This window comes from Kryptolebias marmoratus, linkage group LG20 (genome assembly GCF_001649575.2).
Source record: "Kryptolebias marmoratus isolate JLee-2015 linkage group LG20, ASM164957v2, whole genome shotgun sequence".
Taxonomy (NCBI): Eukaryota; Metazoa; Chordata; class Actinopteri; order Cyprinodontiformes; family Rivulidae; genus Kryptolebias; species Kryptolebias marmoratus.
In genome coordinates this window covers 14,374,656-14,385,797 of record NC_051449.1, presented here as the reverse complement: position 1 = coordinate 14,385,797, position 11,142 = coordinate 14,374,656, and the positions used below count along the sequence as shown (strand labels likewise).

The 11,142-nt window shown below is 42.1% G+C and overlaps 1 protein-coding gene across 2 annotated transcripts in view; it reads right to left on the bottom strand.

The window, feature by feature from the left end:
* Positions 1-8,338, bottom strand: part of epha4b (eph receptor A4b) — a 103,503-nt gene extending 95,165 nt beyond the window's left edge. For both annotated transcript variants that reach the window (XM_017422251.2, XM_017422252.2), the window contains exon 1: positions 8,141-8,338. In XM_017422251.2, coding sequence (XP_017277740.1) covers positions 8,141-8,258 — 118 coding nt within the window. In that variant the 5' untranslated portion in view covers positions 8,259-8,338. The remainder of the gene's footprint in view (positions 1-8,140) is intronic.
* Between the last annotated feature and the right edge of the window lie 2,804 nt (positions 8,339-11,142).

The window sequence follows — 11,142 nt, the reverse complement described above, 5'->3', positions numbered from 1 at the left end:
CCCCCCCCCCCAAACACACACACACACCATTCTTTCGGTATCTGTGGCTCTGATGGATCGGGGCTGCTTTGATGCCATGGCACACACCTACACAACATTAGGCAGCTGCTTTTAAAGATGTGGCTGCGAAGTCAACAGATGAGTGACAACTGCTGAGGCTTAATTGACAGATTAATCTTAAAACTGATCAGTTTATTTCAGTACAAACAACATTCTCTAAAAGTAAACCAGGACTTCAATTTTTTTTTTTTTTAAATCCCTGAGACATAAAAGGCAGCTGTTGCACTGCTGAGAAATGCATCGGAGAACATTCTTGTTCTGTGATTAACTGCAGCTCATTGAGCCTGCACGTTCGGACCTCCGCTGTAGCAGAAGGCGTATTAGCCCACGCTGCTGACAGCACTAACACGGCTGAAACGACGACATTCTGACAGACAGTGACAGGAGCGCTCCACTAGTTTGTCGCTTGAAGAGGCTCTGAAGTGTGTGTGTGTGTGTGTGCAGGGGGTGTGAGTGTGTGTGTGTGCATGTGTAGGGGGGAAAGGGTTAGTGGTTTGTCTGTGCATCCTGGTTGAATGCTTACAATGCTGAACTGTGACACCCAGTCAGATCCAGACCCTTGTTTTCGTTTAATAAGCTTCTTTCACCAGTTTTTCCACAGCTCTGCAAGGGCACAGAGCCACACACATACACGCACACACATCCACAGGCACACACACACACACACCAGCCATCCATCCGTTTTTTTTTTACCTGCTTGCTCCTTTCCAGGCGGGAGCTGGTGCCTATCTCCAGCAGAGAGGAGAAGCGGGTACCCTGGACAGGTCGCAAATCCATTAAAAGGCACACACAAAAGAGGCCTTGAAAACTAAGATATAACTTGCTGTGTATGTACAGTATCCCTCTGTACATAATAAACACTCCACAAATGAACAATTAAACTAAGCAGCTGTTAAGCCCTGATTGAAGAGAATGAGCGACAGTCTACAGAGATTTAAACCTTATTGTGTAGGGATGTCTCTAAATGTGCACTGCCTTTGTTCTTGACATTTTTTGTGCCTTCTATTTTGAACATTCCTTTATTGTGCACACATGATGTGAGCACATGCAGAGCTGTCACACAGTGGCTGGTCACAGGAGGGTAAATTGGTCTGGAGACTCCGGAGGGTTCAAGGCATATATATAAATGTGCAGTTCGGATAGAATTGTGCACAGTCCAGCTTCTATTGTGGCTGCTCACCTCAGTCCCAAAAGCTTACTATTTGTGGCTTGCAAACAGATCTTAGAAGCTGCATAAAAACATAAATATTGCTATAACATATAGAATATAGAGTAATTGTGTGAACATTTGGACCAAGTAATCTGTCTGAGGAGTTTCAGTCAGGGTTTAGAGCCCCTCATAACACAGAAACAGTTACTAATAATATCCTTCTGGCTTCAGACAGTGGACTTGTGTCCATACTTGTCCTGTTAGGTCTCAGTGCAGCATTTGATACAGTTGATCATAATATTTTATTACAGAGGCTTGAACATGATATTGGGATTACAGGAATGGCTTTAAGTTGGTTTAAATTATATTTATCTTATAGTTCCAGTTCGTTCATGTTAATAATGAATCTTCTTCATACCCCAGAGTTAGTCATGGAGTTCATCAGGGTTCAGTGCTTGGACCAATACCTTTTACTTTATGTATGCTTCCATATAGTTATTAGACAACAAGAGATACATTTTCATAGTTACGCTAATGATACTCAGTTCTATATCTATCCATGAAACCTGATTAATCCAGTCATTTACATAGATTATAAGGTTGTCTTAGAGACAAACCTATATGACTCTTAATTCTCTGCTTTTAGACTCAGACAGGAGAAGTTGTGGATTTTAGGCTTGAGCCTCTTAGCAACAAAGTTTGCAGCCATTCACTTCCTCTGGATTGCATTAATTTGGCCTCCAGTTCTAATGTAAAGAACCTTGGTTTAACTTTTTAACCAGGATATGTCTTTTAAGCTCTACATCCAAAATGTTACCAGGTATGCCTTCTTCTTAAAATGTTACTAAAATGAGGAAGATTTTGTCCCAAAATGATGCAGAAAAACTGGTACAATTATCACTTTTAGGCTGGACTATAGCTATATTTATTATATAAAAATCCTAAAAACTCTAAAAAGTCTTCAGTTGATCCAAAATGCTGCCTGAGTATTGTTGAGCTAAAAGGAGAGATCATATTTCTCCAGTTTTAATTTTTTCTCCACTAGCTCCCTGGAAAATTCAGAACAGAATTTAAAAAGACGCTACTTTCAGAGTTTTGTCAGTGCTGCGACTCTCGAGTGGTTTAACAAGTCAAAACAACACAGCTGCATGAAGTCAGCGTGTATTTTACCCTATTTAAAGCTGAGGAATGTACTGTATGTGTGTAAGTTTTATCCCAGTTTTGGAGTTTTCAAGTATTTTTCTTTCATGATTCCTTCAGCGCTGCTCATCAGCAGAGAAGGGACTGCCACACTCGTCAGCAAAGACAGTGTATCCACGCCCCAAATCCCCAGATGCCACCATTCACAGCTCCAGAGCGAGAACAAACGTGAGAAAAGAGTAAAAAGAAAACGGCTGCAAATTCAGTTCAGGCAAAAATGTTCAGCACAAGAACATGGATTTGGCGGAGAGGCGGCGAGAGTAGACAGAAGGAAAGATATGTTTTCTTTTTTAAGAGTGGTGGGTGGACAGTGGTCAGGCCCCACTGATCAGCAATTTGACCAGCAGTTAAAGATTTATTCAGAAGGGGGGGAGGGGGAGCAGACGTGTTGATGGTGAGGTGGTGGGAGCCCACTTAGACCCTCAGTACAAGTATCAGACATCACACAATGACAGAAGGGCTTTTTTTTTTTGACATTAACGAACCCGGTACCCAACAGAAATCCTTCACCCTTAAAAACCTGTAAGACCCACTCATGTTTGCCCTGATGGTGAGGAGGAAAGAGAAGCGCTCAGTAAAACACTTGTGCATATCAGTGTGTAGAAAGGGAATTGGAGAATTATTTCACCTGTGCTATATTTTAATTAGCTCTAGTAAATTATAACTCCTGTTTTTATGTATTTTCTTTCTTTTCTAATCTGTTTTTCTGCTTCAATGTTCACAAAAGTTACCATTCTCATGTTGGCAATCACTAACAACTCAACCCTTGAAAGTTAACAAGCACTTCAAGTGAAGACTTTAATGTAAACTTTTACACCACATCCTTTTGTTCACAAGATTTATTCTAAAGATTGTTTGTGTTGGAACAACAACAGACTATGATTTGCACATTGATTATTTTTTCCTGATTCTTTAAACTGTCAAGACTCTCTACTGCACACAAGATCTTGGCTGCTCATTAAATAAATCCATTTGCAAGTATCCAAACTGCCGCTTTATTGCCTCCACCCTAAACCACTCAAGCAGCCCTGATTAGTCACCTGATTGGCCAAAAACAGAAAAGACAGAAGCTCATTCTTTGTCTGAGGAAGACTGGTCTACACGAACCGTTGAGCAGTCATCTAAAACATTTTGTTTGCTTGGTTTATAGGTGGTGAACTCAGCACTCTGTAAACACTAGAAAAAGCCAGAAACAAGATGCCCCAGCACCTCAGTAGGCCATTAATGGGAATGTCTTGTTAAATCCTTCCAATATATGTCTTCAGGTAGGTTATGGGTATCGGTAATCATACCACAACAAAGAGACTTACCGGTATTAAAAAAAAACACGTAAAACCACAAATAGCCATTTAACATGTCAATTTAACAAATCGTGTGAGCTTTTTAAGTTTTTTTTTTTTTTTTGCTTTGTTGACTTTAGCTTCATATAGAGCTTTATAGGGTTATGGTTGGCAAATCCATGAATGTTTAACTCTGTCCACCTTTAAACCTTTATAGGTGACAAAAAGTAGATTTTGATTAGATGAAGCCAAATAATAAATGTGCCACCAATTAAACCCGTAGGCTTTGCATATAAACTAAGATGTTTTTTGTCCAACTACATAGGGAATATTTTGAAAAATCTAGAAAAGTGATTAAATTGGGATTCTCTGGTTAGGCTGGAATAACCTGTCTTAATTCAGTTTCACAAAAGAGGAGGGGTGACACATAACCATTAAGATTCATTCTCTGCCAGTTAACCAGCCAGGTTTAATTAATCCTAGTCAAGCCCGGCAGTCTTATTTTAATCCCAGATTACTAAATTCTGCTTCAGTTAAACAGACTTCTCGCTTTTGTTCTTCTTGTCCTTCCCACATTGTATTTGCACCCTGCAACCCCATCATCCTTCCATCCAGCAACCCACATCCACACACTCACAAACACACACTCACACACACAATGAATCCATGATGAGGTGAAGCCCTCGTGGCAGAATCATTTTCTGTCACTGGCTCATATTTATAACCCTATCTATCAGTCAGCCTCCGGAGTGTGTGACACTGTTCTCTGACCACCAAACTGCCCCCCAGCCATACATTAAGACAGGATGGGTGGATGGAGTTATGTGTGTGTGTCATGGTCGTTGTGCTTTATGGGCTTTTGTTATGTTTATGCTTTTGCGCTATCTTCTTGTTCTTATTTCCCTGTTTGTATTTTATGGTTCTGTGTTCAGTTGTGATGCTTGTCTTGGTTTTTTGGTTCATTGCTTTTGTTTTTGTGATTTGCAGCCTCATTCGCCTTCCATTGCCTGGATATTTCCCAGCTGCTCTTGTTCTCTGCTTACTGCACACCAGGATTCACTTTACTAATCCACACACCTGACTTCTGTTCCTCATTACTTCTCTCAGTGCATATACTTGCAGGGGTTCTGTATATCTTGTCAGTCCTTGTATTGATCCTTACAATGTCAGATAGAGTTTTAGTACACCCCCTTTTTTAAGCTCTTGACTTGTTTTTCACTAACTTGCCACAAAGTGCCTTCAGTCTTTTGTCATTGAAGGTTATTTGTTCCTCTTCCTCATCCTTCCTGCCTGTGAGACAGCATTTGATGCCCTCAAACCTTCCAACCTGTCAATCTGGGTTTTCTAAACAGATATTTGTGCTTGTGTATGAGCCTGTGTTAACCACATAAAGAGGCTCTGGCTCGTGACAGAAAACGTACAGCGTTCACCGACTCCTGCCCTCCCGTTTAATCTGAGGTCAGAAAAAAAAGATAGAGCAAGGGAAGTGAAGAAGACGAAACGCAACCAACAAGAAAGAAATGGAGGGCATGACAGAAAACAGAGGAGAGCAGCTATAAAAGAAGGGGGGGGTCGGAGAGAAATTGGAGCAGAGGTATAAAAAATAAACATAAAAAAAGCACAGGAGGAAGCTCAGGCTTGCCGCTTCTGTCTGCTGCTCTCTGATGAGAGCAAAGATCTATATCCTCTTTGGTCCAAGGTCATGGTTGTTACATGGGAGCAGAGCCTTCTCTCTGCCTACCTCACACACAGGAACACACACTCACTGAGGTATGGCTCTGCCGATAACTACAAGCAGCCATTATAGATTAAAGAATTAAAGCAGATGAGACCTTTGACCCAACGTTATTCCACAGTCGTGATCTTGTGCGATTTTACATAAAGTGTGCTTGCCTCTGCACTAAAACTGCTCACCCTCATGTTGACCTTAAGAAACGATACAGCCATTTCCCCATATGCACACTGAGGCCAAATCAATGAGAAGCTATATTTTCCAAGCCGCCGTAAAGTCACATTTTTATGTTGTATTGTCTTTCTCCGCCCTCCCTTTCTTTAATTTAGCTATTTATCAATTTGCGCTGTGAGAATATGCAATCAAATTATTCGTTCGCTCTTGATTAGTGTGCTGTCGTCAACACTCCGCTGCGGGAAAGGGAACCAGAAGGCGTCTTATTTTCCTGGATTCAGAAGGTAAATGCAACAGCAGCAGCACGCTTCTGCACTTGAAAAGGATGCAGCTCAATAAAATGTTGCAAAATAACAACAAATGGTAAGATAATATGTTGTTACGTGGCATAAGCGAAGGATGAGAACAACCTGTCAGCAGCCACCCTGCCATTACATCAGCATGCCCTCAGGGTCCAGACAGAGGGTGTGTTGGGCTCCCTCTGCTGGTGTGTTAAAACTCATCCAGCTCTCTTCCTCTCTTTCTGATTGATAACAAAGACCTTTTCAGTGTGCCTCTAAGAGTGCTGTTCTCACAATGTCTGAATGAAATCATCCCCACATTCTCTTATGTGCTCAATGAGGGGGCGATTAAGGAAACAGTTTCAAAAGATTCCGCTGAAACACGCCAAGTTTTGCCAATCCACCCCCAGTTTTAAACTTTCTTCGAAATGCCACCAGTTTTGGAGCAGATCCGATACAAAAATAAACTTTCTGACACCTCGACAGTATTTTATTTTTATTATTTTTTTGTTGTTGTTTTGGGTCGTGTGCCTGCTCTCGATTCAGTCCTTTTAAAATATGCTCGCTTCTGCTTCCAGACAGATTTCCTGAAATAACAAGTTGCAAAAGTGGAAAACGTACACACACACACAGGCAATAACAAGATACACACAGACTCACAGGTACAAAGAAGTGCAGGAACTTTGGCAGGAACTGACAGGCCAAAAGGTAAAAGCAGAACTCAAAGTGGAAGACAAAACGAGCTTTAGACAAAAAGGTCCCTCAGGACCACATGCATGAACACTCCACTAACACCTACTGCAAACACAGGGTCTGCTCGGGGCCTAAAGGTGCCTGTTAGACCAATATTCCAAAGGATGAAAGATCAGACAGATACACCCACGCACACACTGCCCGGGGCATCATTTAAAACACCCTCTAACCTATCAGCCACCTCCCAAACACCCAGGCTTAACACGCAAGCATTCACACACGGCTCAGTGTGTTTATCTAAATCAACAGGAGTTTCCTTTTGGCTTCCAGCTGGTTTCACCCTTCCCACTCATTCCAATGAATATTTCAGGGGTGTTTAGGGTCTCCTGCACGTGCGCTGTATCGTGCAGTGAAAACCACTTCTCCTCCTCCACTCTGCCTCACCAGCCATCCATCCTCCGGAGCCTTTGTTCTGTGTGTGCACTCCTGCGGGATGTGACATATATCCAGTGCAATGTATGTACACACCGGTGATGCTGTGAAGTCAACCAGAAACACTGTGAGATGGGAGTCATCTGACAGTTAAATCTATCCTGGGCTGAAGTTTGTAGATGAACGCATGTGACTGAGAAAGGAGGACTCAAAGGGATGGAAAGCTTTGTTGAGCTTCGGATCAAGACTGACTGCAGCTTTCTGAGAATACTGACGACTCTCAGATGCATCATCTTCTTTCAGGGTGTCTGACAGCCAAGAATCCACACACTGCACACACACACTCTCTCTCTTCACCACAAGCTGCTTCACTGCCAACTTGGGCTGGCTTTCCAATAGATTTTGCGCGCAGAATTCTCCACTTCTCTCCATTTACTGCAACTTCGAGCTCCCATTTAACAGTCCGGCGCGCGTGTTTCGGGCCAACGAGCGGCCGGGAGTAGTTAGTAAGTAAATGCAGTGGCTAATTTCAGGCTGAGCATCGATGTTAATACAATAACCAAGAGGGGCTCAGCAGCGGCGTGTGACAAATTTAATGAAATTGCGGCTCCTCATTTTCAGAGGCAAGAGGCTGGGCGCGCGGGAAAAGCAACATTTATCAGCGCGTAATCATGCAGATACTGATAATTCTGAAATATTTTTGACAGAGATGCCAATGTTCTCTTCGAGTAATCATTACAAGTTACTTTGAGACAGGCAATGTCGCAAAGTGAAATGATGTGGCAGCCAGTCCTCCCCTATCTGTCTCTCTGTGTGGATATATAATGCAAATTTAATGTCAGCATGCCCAGGGAAGAAAAACGTGACGGACACGTTTTCTTTATTCCCTCTCTCTCTCTCTCTCTCTCTCTCTTTCTCCATCTCTTAGCCCCGCTTCTCTTTATGCATGATTCATAACCCAGAGAGCAGCACTTGGCTCGGCTCCTTCTCCCCCGGCGAGTGGAGCCGCGGCGGGATGGGAGCTCCCCATCCTCCGAGTCACCCCAACTCTCTCCTCTCGGAGCTCGCGCACTAACGCCCCCTCCCCTGCCCTCCTGGGCCCCTCACCCCCACACCCCCTCTTTGCCAGCTCACCCACCTTCATTCTCCGGGTAATTCCGCAAGGCTGTGCACGGCGGCGACGCGTGGAAGATGAGGAGCAGGGAGGACAGGAGGGGAAGGGACGGATAGATCCACAGGACGCGCGGCGGTGCCATTTTTCAGGCTGCGCTGCGCCCTCGCTGCATCCCTGTCGGCGGTGTCGAGTCAGTGAGCGCAGCCCTGCGATTGAGGAGCGAAGGAGAGAGCACAGAGGAGAGGAGAGGAGTGGAGAGAGAGGAGGAGGAGGAGGCGCTGGGAAGGAGGGTCCACAGTCAGGAAAGTCCTGTCAATCAGTCGCCTGATTCTGGGATGCAGAGGCTTATGGAGTGTAGCTCTATACACTGTCAAAACTAAAATAAATCATCAACTTATCAACTTTTTTTTTCAAGATTACAAGCGTACTACTGATTCCTGACTATTCCCCATCACTCCCAAAGCTCTCTGCAGGCTAGAAGCACCGCAGTCAGTTTAAATTGGAAAACTGATTTCAGTTAATTAATACGTCCTTAGATCATGATCATTATTTAATTACATTTAATTGCGCAAAATTGGCAAACAAAAAGGACTCTTCAGATCTTTTGAAGTGAGGTTTCTGTGAGAAGGGTATGAGCAGTTAGTATCTTGCCTGTTGTAAATAGCTTTTAGACTGATCTCAGTTTAGAGAAACAGAGTTTAATTTTGACCAGACGGCAGAGCTAACGGTTAGTTTGATGGGGGCCAGCACCAAAAGGGATTCCTGCCACCTTAACACAATTTCAGCCTCAAAATTTTAGCAGTTCATAGGAGTGCTGTTTTTTTTAAATAAATCTTTACATCAGATTCTGTGGTTATTTGTAATTGCTAATAGCAGCAGCAGCTAGCTGTAGCTCTTCCAGTGCAGCCTGTGACACGGTTTAAGCTAGAGATGGGATGATTGACACTGAGGGGCCAAACACTGCTTCATTTTATTGAAGCAGACTTGTTTGAAACATTGTGTTCTATCAAAGCTTCGTGATCATGTGACTGATTTTTGTTTGAGGCTTCATACGTCACAACGAAACACCAAATGTAAGGGGACCAATTCAAATCTTTGGCGCCGTTTCCTTCATTATTTGGAAGTTTGTGGCATCTGTAAGTGCCGTTGACTACTGGATGTCAGTGATAGGGTCTGTCTTTGATGCTTTGAAACTTCAACCCTTTTTTTTTCATTACAATGATGAAGAAGCCTCAAAAGCTTTACAAGGCCTTAGTGGTTGGATTGGCCAAAAATGCAGTAGAGCTGGACACAGCTGTGAAGTCAAAATGGCTTTAAGAGTGCAAAAAATAGAACATGAGTGGTTAGACTAACTGGGTAACAAACAATAGGATCTGATAGAGACTGAGTGAAACCAAAGACATTATATATCAGTGGTGAGATAAGGTGCAATGATAACACATATATCACAAACAGTAAGCTGAAAGCAAAAACTACTGGGGACAAGAAAAGCCCCAAATACTCTTGAATGTTATGAAATCAACAAACAAAATTAAGCTTAAAGTCCAAAAACAAACTTAAAAGGTTACACCATAACAGCCCAAAGCACTTAGAGCAAGAATATTAAAATATTTAAAAAGTTTTTAAAAAACAGCATTCACCTGAACCACTGTGATTTTTTTGCAATTACAGTTGTTTTAAGTAATCCACTTTCATATTAACCCTGCTTGAACTAGTTGTTGCCTCATTCATCCAGGCAGAATTTAACTTTATTTCTCCAAACTGATGCTGTTCTACAACAGGTAAGATATCAATTGTTTATAACCTCCTCATAGCTCAACACGTCAAAAGATCCAAACTGATGTTTTTGGATTTCAGGAATTTCATCAAATTAAAAGCACATCAATAAACACATAAATAAGAGGATTTCAGAAGAAATAAAAATCTATTTCCAAACATTTCTTTAGGGAAACTTCACCAAAACAAAATTATATATATTAGTAAACCTACAATTTACACAACATTTTCTTCTGCGTTTTATGGAAGCTTCTTTCCTGGTCTTTTGTAAAACCACACGTTATACCAAAAAATCCAATCAAATCGGCACAACCAGCCTTCTTATTTATGATCCAGTAGTCGGGATCTACACCAACGTAAACAATTCCATCTCACTTTGGAAAACGCTGTCAATTATTTTGATAAGTGACATGACTCATGGCAATTACTGCTCAGCTTGCCTCCTTCTTCTCCATTTCTTTCCTGTTGTTGATGCCCTTCTTTTGGATAACCAACAGCTGCAGATGACACTGACACGCACATCAGATTTCAATCCGACAACACTTTATGGAGATTTATTCAGCCTGTATTCCATGTATGTGTGGGCTGAGCTGTACATGGAAAAATAATGAGCAGAGCTTGTCCCTAGGAATGTGTGGGGAAAAGCTGCGAGTGTAGAGGGTCAAGTTTTCAGTCCTTAGCACATCTTGAGCTTTAAGGTGACTTCTGTGCCCCCATGATGGGAAGAGACATCTATTTAGAGGGTTGTTTCATCTTTCGAAGCCAGTGGTTGTGTTTGTGCAGACAAGACATACAACCCCAATTCCAAATAAAGTTGAGACATTGTGTAAAATAAAAAGAAAACAAACAAACAAAAAAGCAATGATTTGCACATCTTATAGCAAACATATTATGTTTAAAATTGTGCCAATTCTTTGGGGAAAAAATGAGGTACACTTCTTCAACAAATACAGTAAAGAGTCATGTTTACACTGTGAAACATCCCTTCTTCCTTTCCCAACAGTCTGTAAACATCTATGAATTGAGGAGAGCATCTGCTGGAGGTTTTGGAGGGAATGTTGTCCCATTCTTGTCTGATGAGGGATTCTAGATGTTCAGCGATCCTGGGTCTTCTTTGCCAGATTTTTTAATTTCATGACGTGTCAAATGTTTTCAGTTGGTGAGAGGTCTGGGCTGAAGGTCAGTTCAGCACCTTGACTCATCTGCTACAAAGTCATGCTGTACTAATTGATGCAGTCTGCAGTTTAACA